This window comes from Conger conger, chromosome 14 (genome assembly GCF_963514075.1).
Source record: "Conger conger chromosome 14, fConCon1.1, whole genome shotgun sequence".
Lineage (NCBI taxonomy): Eukaryota > Metazoa > Chordata > Actinopteri > Anguilliformes > Congridae > Conger > Conger conger.
In genome coordinates this window covers 13,676,891-13,700,122 of record NC_083773.1, presented here as the reverse complement: position 1 = coordinate 13,700,122, position 23,232 = coordinate 13,676,891, and the positions used below count along the sequence as shown (strand labels likewise).

Below are 23,232 nucleotides of genomic sequence, written 5' to 3'. Positions count from 1 at the left end.
ACCACCTGCCAGCTATTTTGGTTTTTTCAATAAACCAAACCCAAATAAACATGTTGTCGTATGCTTGTAAAAATACATGTCCTGTAATGGAAATGTGCCAATATAGCCAAAAAAACGGTATTTTTAGTTGGTTTTGGACCACTTGCCTATACCAAAGATATGTTGCTTGGCTACTTTTGCTGAATGCTCTTCTCAGGGTTGCCTGACAGGTGCACCACCAGTTTTCGTTTACCCTTTCCGTCAAATCACTCCCAGCTGATACAGCTTCAGCAAGTTGCGCTCGCTCTCTTTCTGCCCATGCCCTCTCAATCTCTATAAGCTCCTGATCCGTATTTTCGGGTTCAAACGTGTAACCCTCAGCACCAGTTGAAAAATGGATGTCATCACTGCCACTCAAAATTCTTTAACCACCGTTTACAGCCAGAGAGTGACAGTACAGAGGTCCAGCCTAGAGGATAAATCGATCCGCTTATGCAGACCTCAGCACTGTTTTTACAATTTATCAATTTGGCAATTTAGTTAACACAAAGCTGGTCAGATGGTTTACTCCAACAAACACAGGACGGTCAGATGCTCAAAAGAAAAGAAATTGGCTGCGACATCTGCTAATAGGTTTTGTTCATATTATAGGCTACATACAATTCATTTAAATAAATCATATTGTTAAAGTCTGATGGAATGACCAAACTGGTCCAAAATTATTTAAAAATGCAGTTTTTTATCAAGTGACATACATTATTTTTATTTTTTTAAATACCCCCCGCCCCCGTTTTCCCAGTGCCACGGCACCTAAGCCCTCTGCAATGCCAGGGAGAACCCTGGTGTGCATACAGCAACCCAGGTAGGAAACATTGCAGTCCCCCATGCTACTATTGTGGTGTGAATCGCAACCATTTCTTTAACTGTTTTCGATTAGCCTGTTATCTGCAAGCTGTGTCTGCAGCTCTTTGATGGATAGAGCCTATTGTCTATGGGGTCGGCAGTCTGGTTCAGCAGAGATATGACCAACTGTTTGTTTTCTGTTGCGGTACATTCAAAACTGTGTGGAATGAATTCAATTCCGAGCGCTGATGTACCGTGGACCTTGCTGGCTCTCTGGTGTCTGCGCACTCCCTGAATTTGATTGCAGTCCCCGGCTCTGTAAATTGCCATGTGTGCATGTCACACAGAGTAAAGAGAATGGTTAAATGCTCAAAAAAAAATCTAAATTATCCAGGCAGCTCAGGCATTTTGGATTCCTGCTCCGCATCCCAGCTGCTCTTCTTAAATCCTTTGCCCTCTCTTAGCTGCGGTTCACAGTGTCTGGTGTTCGGGCTCTTTTGAGGTGTTGAAACGTACTGTAGCTCTTTGTAATGCGTAAAACGGGTCATGTTTTGCTGCTCTGCGATCCTGGTGCGGTGCGTCAGTGATTAGCGTGCCGGGGAAATGGCACCGTACTGTTTTTACACGTCTTGTGACAGGGAGAGACAAAACACAGTCATTTAAATCTCAACGTGTGTCCATGCCCAGCCCTTTGTCACGGCTGCTATGGCAAGCTATGGCAACTGGGACATTTTCCCTCAGTATGGTTCTCCTTCACTGGACACATGTTGACCAGATGTGGAATCTTTTTTGGACAAACGTATGTGTATATTTTTATTTTCCTGGAGTACTGTGCGTCCGGCTTGTGATGACTCATGCCTTTAAAATATGCCCTTGCTTGTTTGCTTACATAATAGAGAATCTGTGGGACCTAGAGCGATGCCCCCCCCCCCCTCCCAGGAAGTAATTTCCACTCTGCTGTTCTCTGCTGATACTTACGGGCAGACAGGGCCCGGGAAGGTGCTCCTCTCGCCCGTTCTAACAGCCATTTATTAATCAAAGTATCACTTTACCTGTGCAATACGCTGAAAATCTGCATTGATCCTCCAACATCGATGTCTGGAGTCTAAACAAAGGCTCTCTAACATTGCGGAGGTCCTGTGTGCCGATTTGCTTTTTTTAACCTCTGACCCCGCCTTGGCTCTCTCTAAGCTGGCACGCCAGTCCTCATTGCCCATGACGTTGAGGCTAGTTGTTCCTCATTCTGAATGTAACTTGACCTTGAACTGCTGCTTTGCAATTCGGCTGACCGAGAAATAACCCTCGCTTCAGAACAACTTTTTTCTTTTTTTTTTTTTTTGCTTTTTCTTTTCTTTTTTCCACTGGGGGAGGAGCAGAGTAAGGTCGGTGACTTTTCTGACCCAGGTTTCTTCCTATCGAGTCCTTCGGGGTTCACAGTGGTCTGCCTTCTCCCTGCTGCTGAAAGCAAGCACTGCGCTGAATGACTTCACAGAGAGGCCGTCTGGTGCACGATAATGACACCCCGGAATTGCCACACTGGTTACTTGGGCGTTCCTCAGCGTGCTTTTGTCACAGCGCCGCACGCATTGAAAATGCTGCGCCGATAGGGTGCTGGAAGACCCCGGTGGGAGTAGAGTCGAGGCCTTCGGCCTTCATCAACGATCTGATTCGCAAAAAGGCAAGCCTTGCATCAGTCACGCTCCGGGAAGGTGCAGCCTCCCCCTGTTTATCTGCTCTCGGCAGGCGAACGGAACGGAAGCACAGGAAGGTGGTTTGGCACTGGCCCTTTCTTCACTGCGCCCCACAACATTGGCCGTGTTCTTTTTCCGATAAAGTTGCTGCTTTCGTGGTTATGCAGAGGAACTGTTGGGTATTCCCACACCGGTTTCTAACCTTTCTTCCCTGGTGGTTTACCTGTGAAGGGGAGGTTGCGTAGCTCTCTCGGGTGTGAAGGGCAGCCCCCAGGTGGCAGCTGGTTTGGGAAGCGGCCTTTGCATGTAGGGCCTGGCGGGGGAAGAGGCAGGGCAGAGATTGAATGTCCTGTCGTCTTTGTGAGGTGTAGTTTGTGTGCATCCAAAGTCATTTCAAAGGTCTGCAGCCTTTTTATTGTAACCTGGCATGATTTAAAAGGTTCTGCGTGTTCAGGATCTGTTCTCCTGTAGAAGAGAATTTGCAGTTCTTTATATTTTTTATAAAATGACTGGCCGGGGATCGTTTTCTGAGCTAATTGTGTCGCAGGCGCAACGGTGTCATGAAACGGGAAAGAAAGTGTTTTTTATGTAGGTTTTTTTTTTTTTTTTTTTTGGTGAATCCCACTAGGGAAAAAAGGAAACAAGTAATATAAAATATGAGCGTGCAGGCTAATATTTGTATATTAGATGTTTGTATTGATCTTGTTGTAATGTTTTTGTTTTATTATCCAAGGTTAAACGTACAATTTAAATCAAAGTAATTTATAAACAGCCTATTGATCTCGTATAGAATTTTACTTTCAAATTCCGGCGGCCGCATTATAAAGCAATACCCTAGGTCTATAAATAGAGGTCACGGTAAGTGTGTCGATTGTGTGTAGGTTTATTGGAATGCACTATTAGACTGTCATATGAGGAATATATCATCATGTACATGTTCAGTCATTGGAGATGTGAGCAGAATAGGGGGCAAACTACTCTCCATCAGGTACAGTAAATTCATCATTTCTTTTTATCTCCCCTCTAATAGCTTTCTCAAGGATGATTGTATACCCTGGAATAAAATACGGCTCCCTGTCAATCTGTTTAAATTGAAATGAGATGTCAGAGAGAGAGGGATAGAGAAAGATGATGGATAGATGATATCTAAAAAATAAATAAATAGGTGCCACTTCTAAAGTACGGCAGTCCATATATGTCACATGATTTGGTGTGTATGCTTCTTTAAAATATGCTTTGAATCTTTTGTATCTTGAGGCATCTCCCTCTCAGTACTTCCTCTTGGCGGTTGTTATCGGCCGGGCCCTCGCACATCACAGGGATGAAGTGAAAATTCAGGAGGCAGTGAGTCAGACATCAATCTGCATAAACACACACATAAGCTGAAAGGGAAGGGTGTGGGTACGCAGAGAGAGAGAGGGAGAGAGAAAGAGAGGGAGTGAGAAAAGGAGAGACCAAGGTCGATAACTACCGGTCTGAAGGAGTGGCCACGGTTACGGTTCAACCGCTCCCTCGTCCTCTGCTGTCCGCTGCCCACCTCGACCGCGTGGCCTCGGCCGCGTCCTTGCCCCGGCTGTCCAATGGGAGTGCGGCGTGGTGTCGGGCGTGTTACGGGTGGGGTGCGAGGAATGGGTGTAAGCGCTTGATGCCGGGATCTGGACTGAGAAGGGCGATGCAGGGGACTCCAGGTGTTTGAACACCGCTGTCAGGGGACATGCTCCAGCCGACCCTGTGTGTGGCTCCCCTGCTCTCTGATAATTCGGGTCAGAGGAGCCCCTCTGATCTCCACCCTCTCCAGGGGATGAGAGATGAGCCCCTGTTGTAAACAGCCGGCACTTTGACTCCGTGCTCTGATTAGAGTGGGCCGATTCCCCTTTCGCAACCATGTTATCTGCCCCCTACAGTCGGACACGTCTGTCTGTGTGTAGAATTAGCCTGTGTTCTGCCTGTTTGCATTGTGTGAAATCCTGCATTGGGGAACATGTGTCTCTGTCTGTCTGTGTGTGACATTCTCTCCATTAGGGGTGGGGGAAAATCAATACAGCATAGTATTGCGATACTTTCCTCTGCAATACAGCATCGATACAATGGCGCCAAGTATCAATATTTAATCTAAATATACACACTTTTATAATGAATGTTATTTTTATATTATGCTTTTAATTCACAGTGTGGAGGTGAAGAAAAGTTGCAGATGGTAGTTCGGGGAGGTGGGGGAAACGTGATCATTCATTTATTTTTATTAGTATTGTATCGAGCGGTGCCGTTTTCCTGGCAATACACACGAGTCAGACTAATATCTGGAAAGCAACCACTGCTATCCCATAATGAACATGGAAATGTTACTTCTTGACTCCAGTAGCCCAAACTGTCAATACTACCTAGTAACCAGACACTCTTTCTAGTCCCTCTTGTTCAGGGCAAGTAGCAACCCAGCGTTATGCTAGGTTTGCTGTCACTCGTGTAACTTCCCGTAGTATGAAAATTCAATTTGATCTTGGAACAAAATGGCCCCACAGTATGATTTCTACCATGGATAACTGGCCTTCTACCCCATTTGAAAACTGCAGCTATACTGTCGTAGCAAAAGTCATAGCGGAATGGTCTTCATTCAATTGAGCGTGAATGTGACACTTGCTAAATTGAATAAACATGGCACATATTTACACCAAACTGCTTGGCTAGCTCAGTGTTGATGTACCAAAGATATTCAGTGTAAAACAAGGGCTGTGACATGTTGCGTCTGCAGATATCTAACCACTGCTGCTCGTCTAGAACTGCTGACATTGCTGTGCTGCACTTGGATTAGCATCACCATTTTCCTTGTTTTTTTAGTTTTTCTCCATAAATGTAATAATCGTTTATTTATTGTAGTTTATTTCAGCTGCTGAAGGGACCCAGTGTTTTGAGTGTTTTATTTTCTTACAGGCTGCTGTGTGTTCATTGTGTTCAATTGCGCAAGTAAAAGTTTTCAGCAAAATTAATTGATGCCTGTGTTTTATTATGGGGTGTGATGGGGCTTTCTCCGTAGGCATATTTTTACTGCAGTCAAATGAGAAAGAAATTCATTAAAAATACTGATATGTTGCAGTATTGAATTGCAATACTTACTGTATTGCAAAAACGCAAACAATGTGAATCGTATCATGTTGTAACCCAAGTATGGGGATAATATTATTTTATGAGGTCCCTCCCCCCACTACATCTATTCACATTGGACCAAACTTCACCTTCTGTGTGCCGTCTTAAAATTACAGCACAATGTTTTATTATAAACTCATGAAACTCTCAACTCAGTGGTGTTGAGTCAACGTGTCACTGATGTATTTCATGTGTGGTTTGCAAGGCGGCTTTTAGTTGTTTAGCTACAGTAGGTTAAATACCCTGGTGACAAAATTGCCTTGAGAGAAAAAAGAAAAAGATATTAAATTATCTTTTATGGAATGCAGGATAGGCAAGTTTTACATTCATGTGATCTACACCCCCTGTTACCCCCTCCCTTGCCCCCTGGAATAATTAGATTTGGATGTCCCTTGAGAAATACATTTTCCAAGGTATGTTTTATCATGTGCTAAAAATATGTTCCAGCAGCTCTACTAATTTATTAGTTGGATTCACTTCACCACACTGCAGCTTTATCGGAAATTGCTCTGAGCCGTTAACACAAGGCATTTTACTTACAAATGTTTAATTGAGGGAATATTTATTCTTTGCCATACTTAATCCAACTGGCTGATGCCTGGGCCTTGCCTTATGCTGTGGCTGTATAGATTTCTCCAGAAAACGGCAGTGTTTCCCCTGTCTGAATGAGATGGTTTGCCTTATTTTGCTTCTTAAATGTGAAATCTGTCTTCTTTCAATCTTGCTGCGTGTGTGAATGCCTTGGCAACTTTTATCAAACAGTTTTTCTTCCTTGGCATGGCGCAGCCCTCCTTACTGATCTCAGCTAAGCCATGGAGAGGGAACGGTCAATATGAGGACCTCTCATAGAAAACAGGGGTCGCTTAACGCTGAATAGAGTTGCTCGGTGCCTGCTGAAGCTGAACTTGTGCTGTGGTGAACAAAAGACAAAAGTGTACAGTAACAAAATCCCCCCCCATTTTGGCTCAGAGTCTGCTTGTCTTCAGCCTGCGGAGCAAACTGATATGGGGTAATATAAATAATATACGAGTTGCCTGAGCACTACTATTAAAACGGGTACATAAGCACTACATAACTATAGTTTCATTTGAAATGTATCACTATGAAGACCGACTGCTCCATGTGAAATGGACAAAAATAGCTCATGTACTCGTGACCAACATGGTGTTGAATGTGATGTATTGTTGCTAAATATGTAGCCTATAAATATTGTAGCCTCTATTATGTTGCTGAATTTGTAAAAGTAACCAAAGCCAGTGCTTAATTGGCCTCCTCTCATTGGCCACAATGTCCCATAGGAGATGATGTCTTTTGGTTAAGCTATTGCACAGGAATAATTCTACTGAACATATTGCTGGGTGTAAGGGTGGTAAATAGGCTATTTATTTAGTTAAAAAATGAAAAGACAATGCCACATTATGCCTGTAAGTAAAATGCTATTACCTATGCTTCCATAGATTCCTCTCCTATAGTATATTCCTACCGTACATATTTGTGTCCTATATTTTCAGGATGGGAATATACAGTAGGCTGCATGGACATACAGTATGTACATATTCACGGCCATGAATCTTAATTATATTCATAGAATTAAATAAGCACTATTTCACGCTATAATAGATTTGAATAGATTGTGTTCAAACTAACGCTATCCAAACAAATGTTTTTACTATGTTTTAAAAGATGCATAGATTTTTTCCTTTTTTTTCGCACCCTTGAACAAAAATTATAAAATGATGTGAAATGAAGATGGCAGTAGAAGGGTTAATTTAATCAGAAAGGATTTAATTTTCCAGAGACTGGGGAGCTGCCTCCACAAGGCACCACTCTGGCGGAAGAGTCAGAGGGGGTGTATCCGTTTCAATTTGTGTGCAGTGATGTTGACCCTGGCATTGTGGTCTAATAACAAGCTCTGCTTCCTGGAACCGGTCTCTTAAACATGCCCATCTCACAATTGGCCATATAAACCCTTCTATCCGTCTCATTTCCTTATACTGTCATCAGGAATGAGAGGTGTATGCATCTCAGGAAATGTATAGTAAAGTTATACAATAAATGCATACATTTAGAGTCGGCAGGCAGACAGGATGAAGTTTTTTTTTAATGGAACCATTTACCTATAGTATAAATCAAAACTACTGCTGAAATAGCCTTGTGGTGGAATTGTCCCTAGAGAATATCCTGCCCAGTCTTTATAAATAGCTAGTTTAAAATGACTAAAAACCCTTGGTTTAAAGTGGGCTTTTAGGTCTTTCTTATGAAGATGAATATGAAGGGCATGTTCTGTGTTTAGTTTTCAATTCAGTCAGACTACATTGTTATTTTTAACAAAAATAAATTGTATTTGTATTTTAGCAAACATCTCCACTTTCCATTTCCACTTACTGTATACACACTGGCTTCAGAAAGTATTCAGACCCCTTCACTTTTTGCAGTTTATTGTGTAAAGTGAAACATGTTTATTACATTTATTAAAAATCTAAAACTAAGAACTCTCTTTTACACAAGTATTCAGACCCTTTGCTGTGGTACTCCAAATTGTGGTCAGGTGCATCCCGTTTATTTAATTATATTTGAGCTGTGTCTAGAACATGATTGTCCACCTGTGGCAAATTGAATTGATTGGTTTAGGCACACACCTGTGTATATAAGGTCCCACAATTCATGCTGCAGGACAAAAACCAAGCCATGAAGTTCAAGGAAGTCTCTGTATACCTACGTGATAGAATTGTGGTGAGGCATAGATCAGGGTAAAGGTATAAAACCATTTCTGAAGCTTTGAGTGTTCCCTGGAGCACAGTGGCCTCAATAGTTGTGAAATGGAAGAAGTTGGAAGAAGAACCACCAGGAATTGGCCTTCCTGGAGTTGGCTGTCCGGCCAAACTGAGAAACCGGGCAAGAACCCAACTCTGCAGAAATGGGAGAACCTGCCGGAAGGATGACCATCTCAGCGGCACTCTATCAGGCTTTTATGGTAGAGTGGCGAGGAGGAAGAAGGACAGCCCGCTTGGAGTTGCCAAACAGCATTTAAAGGATTCTGAGAGCATGAAGAAAAAAATTATCTGGTCTGATGATACAAAAATGTAACTCTTTGGGCAGAACTCCTATGTCTGGCAAACACCAGGCACTGCTCATCACCTGGCGAATACCATCCCTACTGTAAGCATGGTGGTGGCAGCATCATGCTATGGGGGTGCTCCTTAGTGGCAGGCACATGGAGACTGGTCAAAATTGAGGGAAGGATGAATTCAGCCAAATGCAGAGAGGTAATTGAAGAAAACCAGCTCCAGAGTGCATGCAACCTCAGACTGGGGCGCGTGTTTACCCTTCAGCATGACAATAACCAGAAGCATACAGCCAAGACAACGCTGAAGTTTCACACACTTCAACGAAACACGCTAGTTGTACCACCTCAAACCCACTTTGTGAGCTGATTCAGGAGCAATAATACAGCAATTGAACAGTTGCTTTAAAAAGCAGATACTCACTGTCATACAGTGCAGCGTTGGCGTGGCACATGAATGGGAACTATGCTGTTCTCATGAATGTGTCCTGTAGCTTCAGTGCTCACTCCATCTCCACGCTGTGCACCGAGGTGCATGGGACGTCGCCCGTGACCACATCTCCGTGGGAGAAAAAGACGGTCACGTGACCGAGAGTGTCGGCGGAGGAGAGGGCGAGCTTCAGCCGTTTCTCTGCGAGGGAGCGGAGATTTACGGGAAAGTTATATTTAGAGCTGACACGCTGAGCGATCGCGAGGCCGGCCCGCGCGCACTAAATAAGCGCCGCTCTGTGTTTGAGGGAACGCGTGCATTCTGATGAATGAATGCGGCCCAGTCATCCGCCCGGCTCTCTCCTCCCCTCCACGCTGATGGATCTCTCCGAGGCCGTCTGGCAGAACAGCCATCCGTTACGAGGAGAGGAATCAAAGGTTTCAAACAATGTCGGGGATTTTAATTGCACGTACAAAAATAAATAAATAAATCGAAGAGTGGGCGGGGCACGGGGGGGGGGATTTTTTCAAAGGTGGAATTGGGATCCTGTCGGTAGCCAATCGCACACCAGGTCTCTGGAAACATTTTGCTTTGTTAAAAGCCTCCACTGTGGGCAGATGGACACCTGCCACTGCACACTGGGCCCTTGTCATTAGCCGTTGGCAGCAGGGCCGGGTTTGTTGTTTATATTGGACGGCGTTTCAGATGTGCCGGGCGGGCGCGCTCCGTGGCCCGGGCATGGTGCAGACGCACCGCGTCCAGCACCGACCTGCGTCCAGACACCGCGCAATTACCGACCGGAGGCCCCTGGCCCTGGCACCGCTCCCGCCCGCTGTCTGGCTGCTGCAGCCCTGCACTCGCCCAAACAGCCCCGCCTCCCTCCAGCCTGTTCTCATTCAGGTGTCTTCATCTTGTCAGAGGATATGAAACGCTCGGATTTCACTCTCCCCGGCCCGGGCGGTCCTCTTTGTGAGGCTGAAATCCCTGTCATCGACGTCGCAGCCAAGAAAGACGCAAACGAGAATGGCTTTTCGCAAAACGGACAGCCGAAGTTTTGATTTATTTATTTTATTTGACGTCAATCTCTGTAATAGTTGGGGAATATGGACATAGAGTAGTGCAGTTCCGCAGTGGAAATGGAGGTTACAGGACGGCAGCTACACTGGGGAAACGGAGGGACGGGGGTGGGATGGTGAGCAGGAACTGGGCGTATAAGCACAAGCTCGCTGGCCCAAGTCCCGTGTGAAACACTGCGGTTGTATACTGTGAGCCGCTTCTGTATGTATGTTGTATACAAAAATGTTAAGCTGTCTGATTTGCCCAGCGTAAGGACGTCTGCCAAGGAAATAATAAATATACCGTTTGAAGGGAAGTGAGGAATTTCTTGCATGCTCCAATTTCCTGCCTGGTATTTTAAAATATTTGACCTTCTTTTGCCATGCAAAAAAAAAAGACAAAAAAGTGTTGCAGATGCTGGAGAGTGGAGTAAAATGAGGATATTTAATAGAGACTGACACGGAGAAGCTCAGGAGAGGAGAGGCGTTATTTCCCTGAGAAAGCTGTGTATTTTAGGTCAAGTTCTTTTTAGCTTCACTGTGAGTTTGAGCTGTTCAGCTTAATGCCGATGGTATAGACATTCCATATATGTTTAACACTGCCGATTCTAATCAGCTATGTTGATTATATATGTTCATACATTTTTAACACTGCCAGTTAGAAACTGCAGTACAGCTAATTTGAGCATAATGGCGGTTAATATTTCAGCGTTTGTTATTCGAGCCCATTGGAAACGTCGAACATCAGAGCTCGATAGATGTACAATGGATCGCAGTAAACGAGTCTCTGTACGAGCCTTCAATTGTTGAGACCAGGAATAGGCCGAATAGATCCCAAGCAAAACATGCTAATTAATTCCCTATGTAATGATGCAACTACTGGAAAGCAAGGCCAACTCAGAATAGGGGTGCTGCGTGTTTGTGTGATTATTCTCAATTGCCCGCCGTCCCAAATGTGCGGGCGATTCTCCAGGGGGAGGCTAAAAGGAGTTGCTCCTCCCCCGGCTGGGCCCTGCTTCGTTTGTCACCGGCGGAGCCGCACCTTCCCGTCGACCTGCGGCAGTTGTCGTGGTGATGTTTACATAGCGCTCGGCGGCTCCGCCGCAGGTGTGAGGCGCGGGGGCCGACGCGGGTCTGAAGAGCGATGGGCTCTTCCCGCCGTTTATAGGGCTGATGTTCTGAGCAGTTAGAGCGCTGTTGGGCTGTAGTGCGCATGCTCCAGAGACCGAGCGGGTAACGGACGCTCCGGTGCTGGCCTGAGATCCAGGTGCATTTGATCTTTCTGAGCCTCTGTCAATACTGCGCTGGAGGGCCGAAGGCATCGGATTTCATCTTATAGAATGAGACTACAGAATGAGAACAGCCAAGGTTTATTGGCTGTGTGTGTGTGTGTGTGTGTGTGTGTGTGTGTGTGCACTTTCACCCGAGTATCACACGCACGGGAATACGCTGTGGTTTGTCGGCTTCAGATATCTCTCCCAGTTTCCTTCCTCTCTCTATTAGACTTTTCTTTTTTTATATTTCACTGGGGTAGGTCTACAGATCACTTCCTTTGCTGTTGGTCTATTGGGACAGCACTTGCTGGTGGTCTTCTTTGCATTTATGTGTGTGTGTTTGTGTGTGTTTGTGTGTGTATGTGTGTGTGTGTGTGTATGTATATGTATGTGTGTGTGTATGTGTGTGTGCATGCGCTCCAACGCGCTGCAAGGCTGTAATGAAGTCAGCGGAGAGCCTGATGCGGACGCTGATGGACCGGTCGGGCGGTAAGCGCCACTGTTGTTCCCCGCTCCGCATTAACCCCCGGGGAGCCCTCTCAGCTGCCTCTGCCCGGCTTTTGTATGCAAATGAGCACCAGGAAGTCGCCTTCTATTTCGGGTCCCTCGCTCCCGCTCCCTTTTCCTGCGAGCCGGGGCCCTATCCGGCCCGGCTGGGCCCCTCCCCTCCCGGCGTACGCGACGTCCCCCCCCCCCCCCCCCCCCAATCCACGGCGCTGACATCTGAGAACGCGCGCACTCTGATGGTGTCTTAAACGGCCAGAACGAGCTCCGTGGGTGGTAATCACTGGCAGGAGGAGATTTGATTAAGGCACTCAGCCCGGATGAGGCCGGCCTGCAGTGCGGATTCCTGTTTGGATGTGAAATATGAAGCGGCCGGGGGGAGGAGGTGCAGGGAGAGGAGGTGGGGAGGAGGAGGAGGAGGTGGAGTGACCGTTTCTCTCGCAGGCTGAAGCAGATGGCCGTCGCCAGCGGAGGGGGTTTTAGTGACAGGGGAGGGGGTCTTTTTTATGGCCTCCCCCAATCTTCCTAAAGGGGTGGCCAGCATTAGTTCCAATTACATTATGTCAAACAGTGTCACCTTCTGCTGGAGAGCCCGTCACCAGGGCAACGTTTGCAGCTGAAGCCGTCCTATATTAATACATGTCTGCCTCCCACAGATCCTGCATCACACTCACACACACCTGCGTGCACGCACACACACACAGGCGCACACAAACACACCTGCATGAGCGCACACACACACACACACACATACAAACACACCTGCATACACATACACACACACACACACACACACACACACACACTCACAAACAGATACAAACACACCTGCATACACGCACGCACACACACACACACACACACACACACACACACACACACACACGCAGGCTCTGTGTAGGCCCCGACTTCGTCTAACATTTTCAGTGCTACACCCTTTGTGGTTCGCTAATGTCAAACACACACACATGCCCCAGCAATCTGGGGAGAAGAAAATATGATGAAAATATTCTAATCTCTCTTGTCCTTTATGGTATCTCTGCATTCATAATGCGGCAGGCCTATTTTAATCATTGGGGGCAGACAACAGGGCATCACAAATCGCAGGTCCATACTCCCAGATACAGCACAGCCTTGCTGAAAGACTGCACTTGCTGTCATACCTGAATAGAGTCGGTAAATTCACTCACACAGGTATTGAACCATCGCATGAGGAATGTGCCCCGATATAGGGGCCCTGACTCTCAGGGCACACTCCGAGCCTAAGGTGTTGTATGCCAGCAGATGTCTCTTGTCGCTTCTGTGACTCCGCTAAGCGACATCTGCTGCGGATTGTTCCAGAAGCACTGACCTTCAGGCTCCCGTTAAAAAAAATAAAAAAATAAAAATATGAAAAGACAGTTCCCATTTTTCTTTGTTTCTTCCTCCTCAAACTGGGCAGAGGACGGAGGTTTTTATGGCGCTGTGCCTAATGCGTCATCCATCGTGCTAAAGCAGCCCGACCCGCTGAAAGTGATATGTGAATGAGAAGCATGCTAGCCCCCTTCATCTCCATAAACCCGCATCCCAGCTCAACACGAAACGTTCTCGCAATGTTACCCGAATGTTTTGTGAACGTTTTAACATTGTCACTATGTGGCAGCAACATTTGTGTTAGCTTCGCCCTGGCAAGACGAGGTTCCACAGACGAGAGACCTAAAAAAAAATATGTAAGAAAAAGGACTTATTGAGCAGTTGGAGCACACAAAACATCTATAACGCAGGCAAAGGGAGTACACTCCTCACGGTTGAATTATCTGTGGATGAGACGCATCGAACGGAAAGGCGCACAACACGAGCAGCCTTGACCGAGGCGTGGCCCGCTCATTAATTTGTATTACAGGCCATTGAGTGGCCCTGTATTGTGCAGTCTGACAGATCAATGCAGACAGAGGAAGGAGAGGGCAAAATGCACTTTTATGTGCGAGCTCATAAAACGTAATGCACAGCACATAACTGACGTAATTTTGTTCTCTTTACGACTGAAGCGGTGACACCGCGTCCTCCGACCTTCTTCTCCGCCTCTGTAACTACCGCTAATTTAACTCTTTGTTTTGAAGGCGCCGATTGGCTCCTGCTGTTGGCTCCCGTCCCTAGCCCCGCCCTCTCCAGCGGAGCGTAGCTTTGATTTGGAGCGGTTCAGATTGTCGGGCCCAACAGCTGTTCCTCGGAGCGGCGTGAGGTGGGGGGGTCAAGGCTGGGAGTGTTGACTGAGCTGCGTACCGACGTCCTTCAGGCGAAGGTGTTCAGGAGCCATCGACAGAATGCTAATGAGCGCACAGCTTGAGCGAACATCCTGCTAGATCGTTTTCACTCGCTGTTGTGTTGGGGCCGATTTAAGCTTCTCGAGAAACAGGGCCCTAAAAAAAACTGATAATTAAGTGAATGAAAGGCCAAACCTGCTATGCTTTTTAATCACGGGAATGGAAAGATCTAGCAGTTCCTTTAGTTTCTCCAGGTGATGGATGACAATGATGTTTTTGTTTTTTTCCCCCCTCTTCCTTGCACTGTAGTAATGGCAGCATAGCCAAGCGAAGCGCTCTGTTTCTTTAGGCTTATGAAATCTGTTCAAATAGTTGGAACAAGCAGTGCCGTTTTGGTATTCAAAACTATTATCTGTTTACAAATGTTTAACTTATAGTTTTGTTTTCTGTCTTAGCGCTGATCTTCTGCGCCGTGATTTTAAATTACAGCACCGCAGATGTTTGGAGGAATTCAATAAAAGATACACACTTAAAATCCTCTGTGCTTTGCTGATGTGGGGCTTATCTTGTGCAGCTTATTTCTGTTTGCTTTAAAATAATGTTTCATGGGATTCTCTAGCCCTCTCAGCAATATTGGCTTCTTCTTTCCGCTCCGGCATTGTTTCCACAGAGATGTTCAGACGAAATGTCAGCTCCAAATCTCTCCCTCATAAAACTGCTCTCCCCTAATAGGAAAATATAAATCAATTACGTCTGAATTCATTTAGAGCAGGCCTGCAGGACGAATCCTGCAGCCAAAACGGCACGGCAGATTTGATCATAGCAGACACCGCTGGCACTGCCTTCACTGTTAAACAATGGTTTTACATATTAGATGCTGAAGTGAATCCCAATGAAGCCGCGAGCCGGCTGTGTTTGTGCGCACCAGCACGTGTGTGTGCGGGGCTTATTGACGCTTATTGAGTTTGTCAGGGTCTGGAAGTGGATGTAACTGGTACTTTGCAGGAGAGCGGACAGGAGGATCACGTGACCCGGCGTACCGCCTCCGTTCGGAGGCTTCGGTGTGCCTCTGCTCGTTCTCAGTCCGGCTCGCTGTAGCAATGTCCTTCTCTAGCTGGAGAAAAAGAAATATATGCCAATATGTTAATCATTCCTCGGTTATGTATTTTCTGATATTTAAAAAATATGAGGTGCCAATTTTTCACACAATGGTATTAATGTATTTCTTTTTCCATACTAGGAGACTTTTTTTAGGCCGTTTTGGTTGAACTTTTGCCTTCCCCGGAAGGAGCTTCTCTGTGTAGAGGGTGCGTGAATGTGCCGGGGCTCCAGAGAGGGCCACAGAAAGGCCTCTGTTCTCCCTTCCTCTATGGCTACTCCAGCTGAACCGTTGCCAAGCAGCAGGGCCGCCCGTCACGGAGCCCTGGCCACTGGGGTAGTGAGAGCTGGCTGGGCTGGAACAGGGCCCCGCCCCACTGTGACTGCGCTCTTGCACAGCTATTGTACACTGCTATGGAGTGGACCCAGTCCTCCCATTATTACTGCCCAGGTAATTAATATTCCACTGAACCCAGATCAGGGAAATGTGGCCATAAATGGTGCCTGTTCCTTTGAAGATGCACCTCTGGACTGACCCTGGCTTTCTTGGCAGACGGTCATCTCTGCTGAGATGTCCATACTAATGCTATGGAGCCCAAAAGCAACCGCAAGTCACTGTGAACCATGGCGAGCTTGACAGGGCTATGAGAGAGGGTGGAGCGTGCTGAGGGATGCTGGGTATGGGGGGGGGGGTTTGCATAATTGCATTTTCTCTTCAAAGAATATTGGAAATCAATAATGTAATTCATAGAAAAGCCATTGAGTGCGCCTTCATTGACATTCATGGGTGTGCTGAAGCTTACGTCCCAAAGAATTAAAGTTAAAAAAAAAAAAACCTTGTCATTGAAAAAGGGAGGAAGAAAGTTACCCATTGTTTGCATCAAGCTTCAGCTGTACCCACAATGCTGAGCTAGGCAACTTCCTAAATGTTATTGTGTTTGAATTGACATTTTTGTTTTAGTAGTTAAGTGGTTTTGTTGTGATGCAGACCTGCTAGGCTGCCTTCCTGCCCCCACTTGCTGCCCCCCCTCCTTCCTCCTCCTCACCTGTTACTCTGTCTGCCCCTGGGCCCCAAGGCATTCTGCGTGGGCTGGAGAAATCAGAAATGGCAGTAACCCCAGGTCCTGCCAAAATGCATTCTCTTGGCATGGTGACACCCCACGCTATCGACTCCTTCCTAATACTTCAGCTGCAGATTGGGTCCAAAAGGCCTCGCTAGTCAGGGCAGCTCTTGATGGCGTGTGACACACAGGGCTCCCCCTCACCCTGCCTTTACAGCCTCCTTTCAGACCCTCAAACGGCCAAAACGCCCATTCGCCTGCAGAGTGTTTACCATTGTGCCCGCAGACTCTGATTTTAACTATCGTCGTGAAAGGGGCCTTAATTTATCTATTTACCCTTTCATAGCTGTTTTAATTGGTCAGAGTAATAAAATAAACCGCCTGGCGATGGGTCCTGTGGTCCACGAGCTCTGGGTCATCGGCTCGGTGCGGTTTAGCGCATGCTAATGTCCGGACGCGGTCTAATGAAGAGCTTCATTGACTGAGCTGCTGCAGTAGATTAGGGGATGTGGTGGGTACTGGTTACGGGCACTTGGCTGTGTTTAAACAGAGAATTTACCGGTCCCGTGTGCCTTTTTGTGTTATCAGCTCTGAAGGGAGGTCACCCGGGATCTTCGCGAGGAGGGGACCATGGGACCACGCCGGGGCCTCGACTGCGAAGAGCTGCGGACTCCTACTGGGCGTACTCAGGTGAGTCTCCTTCTGACGAAGAGGACACTGGGCCCAGTCTGCCTACAATTCCCAGAATGCATGCTGTTTGTCAGCCCCTTTCTCCCCCTGCTTGTGTTGTGAGGTTGTTAGTTTTCTCAGAGTTGGGAATACATCACAACTGGCCTTCCTCACTTCCTCGGTTGGACAATTGAAAGAAAGATTATGTGTGGGTGCTTGTTAGTAACCTTTAAACTTTACATTGTAGACTAGCAATCGACTAGCTAGTTATAGCAAGCAATATTTGGCTATTTCAGGGCGTTAAAAATTAATGCACAGGAAATGAATGCTGCCATCTTATAGTTACCAAAGAATGTCTGTGTGTTTAAAATGTGTCGCAGTGGTTGACTTAAGGCTTTCTGTATGGCATTTCTTACGGTTCATGGATGAGCAAGCACGTCACAACTCGGCCAATTCGTGCTGCATCTAGAATCCCAATTTCCCCGACTTCATCATCAGACATAATGAGTGTTCATGTGGGCATTTCCGGTGGGAAGTAGACCGTAAATCCGACACCAATTGAAAGCAGGGTCCCATTTTCCAGTACCCTAGCCCGCCCCCAACCACCCCATGCTCCACTGAGCTGTAGCCATGGAGACTCAATTATTTTATTTTTTTATTTTATGAATGTTTCTGCAGAGAAAAAGTGACTTGTGTTGTCCCTCCAAGCGATATTAGCTGAAGAAGAGCATTAATCTTTTACTGTGCAACCAAGCCCTGGGCACTAAATGATCTTTATTTTATTTATTTAAATATTTCTCTTACGCTTGTCTGCTCAATGCGTGCAACATGCAGCATTTAAAGCCATTAGCCCATGACTGTGCTGTAGAAGGGGACCATTTTGAAAGTATTGGTGTCACAGTCTTGTGATGGAATGCCTGGCTTTTATCCCTCTTTTGTAAGACTTGTATGTGTACAAGTCAGAGAGGAGACACAGAAAACCCAAAGCATTTCTAGGTGATAATCATTTAGTTTTTTTAAAATATCAATGCACTTATTTTAAATCGACACGGCGAGGTTCTGATTAATTATGTAATCACTTGGAAGAAGACAATAGGTTGAGTCTTGTATCATTGAAGCACTGTGACAAGTGTTCTTCGTGTTGAATGCTTTGCTCATTTGTCTCGTTGATACCGTCATTGTAATGCGAACCCTGAAAATCCACAGTGATACAGTGATTACCTGTTCAACAATCCCAAGGACTTACACATTCAGATCTGCCATCTGTTTCGACTGTTTTGTTTTGACAAAAATTGGCAGAAATCTTTACCCGTTTCCATTATTTGATTGTGGGAGTGTGAATGCATATCGATCCAGTGTGAGTGTCTGTGCTTGCGGATGCATGCCTATTTGTGTATCACGAGTGCATGTGTGTATGTGTGTGTGTGTGTGTGTGCGGATGTGTGCGTGTCTTTGTGTGCGCGCTTACATGACAGTGCGTCTGCATCATATAGGGGCGTCTGTGTGTTCATGTGTACGGTAACCGAACACACACGAGTGTTGCCACCGTCTGCTTAAGGGAGATGTTTGGGATTAGGCTGATCTCAGGTGGGTATCAGATCCGCAGGATGTGCTGATGGTTCAGAAAGCTTTCATCTGGAGCTGTCACAGCGCACCTGATATTGAAATATGGTGGCTGCTGCGCTGAGGAGGAGGAGAAGCAGCCAGGAGCTGCCATTTTGGACCTGAGAGAGGCACAGCACCTTCAGCATGGCAACACCAGGGCTTTACGGGGGTACGGCACCGAGGCAAGGTGACTTTTAGCATCACTCTGGCGATCCACGCATCCGCAGCTCCTGCGGCTGCAGGAAAAGGCGCTGTTCGACGGCGCTTCTCGACTTTACACACACTCACTTTACACTTTACACAGTTATGGTTCAGAGAAACGAACTATTAGAAATTGATCTCATTTGTGATCAATGAGGGAGATGCATAGATGAGGCTATTTTTATGCGGGACAATACATATGGAAGGACATTTCAGTGTAAATTAGGCTACATTTTTAGTATTGTTGATTCTAAATGCAACATGGTACAAATGCTTATCTGCATTTGTGTAAGAATATCATAAATTATGTCTGTCATGCGCACACACACACACACACACACACACACATTTTCACATTTGTTTCTAGATAACAAGGATCACCCATGACTCTTTCTCGCTCTTCATCTCTCAGTCTGTTTTGTGGTTTTTTTTCCCCGTGATGTAAAATGAATATGCGAAGGCGTGCGGTGACAGCTGAGATGGCTGTGAGGGCGTAAGGCTGCTGGGAGCTCCCGGACGACAGAGGAGCGCCTCCTGACTCCGGGGGGCGAGCAGTGCGGCCTCCGCGTCTGGCTCGCTGAGTGACACCTCCTCCGGCGGGCTAATACCGCATTAACTAAATCTGAGAGGACATCATCATCACCACGCCTTTGAAATAAATGCAATTGCATTGCCTGTCATCCTTTTAGCTTTTTCTCTCCCCCCCTAATGCGTGTAGCCTCCGTTTCTATTCTCCCTTTTTCTTTATTCTTTCGCAGAAAAACCGCTCGGGGGAATTCTGTCTCACGGTGGAATTTCACCAGACACGAACGCAGTGGAATATTGTCCTCTGAGCGGTTTTTAATCATCGTTGCAGACGAGCCGTGCGCTGTGAATTTAGCCATTCTGGGGCCCTGCTCAGCTGTGTCCCCTCGCCCGTGCACTGTGGACACGGGCTCGTCAGGAGACCTCCTGCTCAGCGTGGCGTCAGGCATCTGTTTTTCTGTGGCTATCAATACAAGATGGCCGGGTAATTAATCAAAACGCTGCAGCTTCTTATTTCCCTTTGCCCCAGACGCGGAATCATGCTAACTCTGCATATTTGCATATCGACCAAAGTAAAAAAGGCTCTGTCCTATATTGCATTATTTCTTTTAGGTTCATTACATATTACTTTTAAAGCCACCAAGCATTACTCCGCTTCTGATTTTAATAGATGATTAACTTCGATATTAATGGAAAAAAGTGCCGCTCTCATTATTTCCTTAGCAACTAGCCAATGCAGTTTCACACTGCATTCCATTTTCACATTTTCCATTCCATTTTCACATTTCTCATGCAGTAACCTGTGCAGATAGAAACATAACTGTAGCTAACTGCTGTGATACACCATATTTCACTTTTATGAAAATTATGTTACAAATTATACATGGTCCCTGTGAAATAAATGGAATAAATAGATAAATAAATGAGCAGTGGTATTTTGGTTGAGAGCTTCTGGGCTTTTGAATACTGGTTGGAATTGCTTTGCAATTGCTTGCAGGTCTGAGAGGCAGTAATTTAGAAGAGAAAAAGTTTTATTTTTTACCTTATACCACGCACAAATTCAGTTTAAATTGATAAGTTGAAATAGCCAAACTTTCAGCCAAGGCATGGTGTTGCACTGGGTCCCACTGTTGCGTCTTCGTGCGTAGAGCAAAAGAAGGATCCTTTCATAGCCCCCCGTGCACAGTACAGCTCATCATCCACACCAATCCAAAGTCAGTGACATTTAATGCATTCTGGTTTCCTGCCATCGTAATGCTCTGCCTCGGCCACCACCACCGGGGATCCTGGCCGTGGGTGCGGAAGTCTGGATTTCCGCCAGAAAAAAAACCCCCCAACTTATTTAGATTTTTGTTCTTTTTGTGAGTGGACAAGCTGGCTGATTGACGCTCCTCGGCGTGTGTGAAGGGGTGGCGTGTGTGTCTGTGAGCGGGCTCCAGCTGCTGGAAGCCGCGCTAATGCGTAATGAGGCATGGCGAGCCGCGGACGAGGCGGTGAGGAATTAACCACCGCGCACTGTAAGCGGGGGGGAAGCTGGTTCTGTTAAAGGGGTTTAATTATGCCGGGTGTGTGGAGGTGCCATGCGTGGCCGGGCCTCTTCCGACGGGAGACCTTTGGCAAGCCCAGCGTGGGCTTCTTGAAAAACATTGTTCTCTGAACTGGATCCACAGGCGAAGCCAAATAAAGCAACCGAACGCACTCCGGGAATAACCTTGGGGTGGAAGCATTTCATGGTAACACGATTTCCTGTGTAATTGTATCTTCAATTCAGTTTTCTTTTTCTTTTTTTTCTTTTTTTCTTTTTTCGGGTGTTTTTTTTGAGAACATGCGCTTTGTTGCCATAGTTGCAGAAAATCGCAAAGTGCAAGTACATATTTGGTGCCGTTTCGGGCAAAGTGCAAATTTATTTGGCCTGCATTTCCGATGATGAACTGCAACCCTCCTCACCTTCCCTGCAAGTACAGACCTCTGCCACTCTTATCCATATCCCCCAACATTCAGCCAACATCATTTTATCTTGCTTTATCTTACCTTCATGATTGACTTATTTGCTTGGATGGTCATTGGCGTACTTGGTCTGTGAACATTTATTTGTTTGTTTTTTTTAAATTCATGATTTATTCATTCATTCATCTGAAGGCAAATCGAACTTTTCAACAGTGCTACTCCACTTGTAAATCTGCACACGAATGCAGCCGCGCTGTGTTCTCCGTACGCAGTGCGTGTCTGCACGGTCTGAAAATGACTTTAAAAGTTTCGGGTAGACGCTTCTCTCTCCAGTTGAAGTGCTAATGACAAAGTGCCAGACGCGAGGAGTAAACAGGAATGAGTGACAGAGCGGCCCTCTGCGTAATGAGTAATTACTGCCTGCCATCCAGACAGGGGAAGGCTGAACGCAGCGGAGGGGTGTGATTTCTGAGGAAGGCCTGGAGCCGTCGCCGTTCGGCCGGATGAAAACAAAGGCCGGGCCTGACCGGGCATGTTGGCCGGGGCCCCCTCATTGGGCCGCTCTCATCCCCGTCTCACCCCCTTCTCCCTTCATCCCTCTCTCACCCCCTCCTCCCTTCCTCTTCTCTCTCATCCCGCCGTGTCCTCTCCACCGCTCCTTCAGTGCTGAGGAATTGTGCCAGTGGCGATTAGATGACTGCGTGTGATCTCTTGCCGTCTCTCTCTCCCTTTCATTTTGCACTCATTCTTCTCCAGCGCCACATACACGCTCCCTTATCTCAAACGGACCTATTTACATACTAAATATGCTAATACGGGCATCTGCGTTAAGATATCTGTGTATTGCAGTTATTTATTTTCTTTTGGAGGATGCCATTATCCCTTTTCTTTCACACAGTAATTATGCATATCATACAGCAGGTTGTTGACTATAACACCTCTGGTTAAACGGATAGTTCACTTTCTGTTTTTTATTTTATTTTTTATTTTTTTCAGATTTGGTGTACATTTGTAAAAGGCGCAGGCAGTTGTGTATGTAATAAAATATATTTTAGCTGCAGAAACTGTCTGGGCCTATTGAAAGCGCACTCACTGTAACAGAAATATAATATCAGAAACTTTCAGCGCTGTGTTCTGCTTGAGGGTACAGTACAACATCAGTAGCCCACCTGTGCATTGAACCTGGAGACAGAAATTTAGTACGGGGAGAGAGTAGCAGAGGAGCCACTACAGAAGACGATGCCAAGCCATAGATGCAGAACAAGAGAGCAGTTAGTTCCCTAAACTGGTGAACTTGATCTTTAGCTCAGTGAGCTAATGGTATCTCTTCGTGTGCCAAGTCGACGGCGTGGGCCGCAGATTGAAAGCTGCTGCAGGCTTACCCATACTACATAGGCATCCATCTTCTTCTTCTTTCTGTAAGCCTGTGGAAGCACGGTTTCATCTGAAATCTGAGCATTTGTTCATTTTAATCTTCCAAATGACAGCGTCTGTGTATGTAAATGAGTCCGTAAATAAATGAGTAAATAAAAGTAAATAATGAATCCGTAAATAATGAGCTGGTAAATAAATAGTGAATAGATTTTTTGGAGTGGAATCAAAGTGCTGTCTGTTTTGCGGTGCGATGTGGAATTTGTTTGAGAATGCACGGCAGACTGATGAAAGTGCTGTGATGAAGCATCCCTAACAGAATGACCCGGGACTGCTGACAGCTCGCTGCCGGCCGTGTTTGCAAATGGACCCACACATCTGCCACTGTATCCACCGTAATTGCGCGATTTACTGTACAGCCAATAACCGGCTCCGTAATTGAATATGACTTTGTGCTGTTTGAGTAATCTCTCCATTTTAGACTGTGACCCGGGGCTTGTTTCAGCCGAGCGGTGCGTCGTAGGTAGGGGC

The 23,232-nt window shown here is 46.2% G+C and overlaps 1 protein-coding gene across 1 annotated transcript in view; it reads left to right on the top strand.

Annotated features, from left to right (window-relative positions):
• The window catches only part of ptprga (protein tyrosine phosphatase receptor type Ga), a 213,721-nt gene that overhangs the window by 33,845 nt on the left and 156,644 nt on the right, over positions 1 to 23,232 (top strand). The window contains exon 2 of the mRNA XM_061219524.1: positions 16,972 to 17,073. Within this exon, the coding sequence (XP_061075508.1) occupies positions 16,972 to 17,073 (102 nt within the window). The remainder of the gene's footprint in view (positions 1 to 16,971; positions 17,074 to 23,232) is intronic.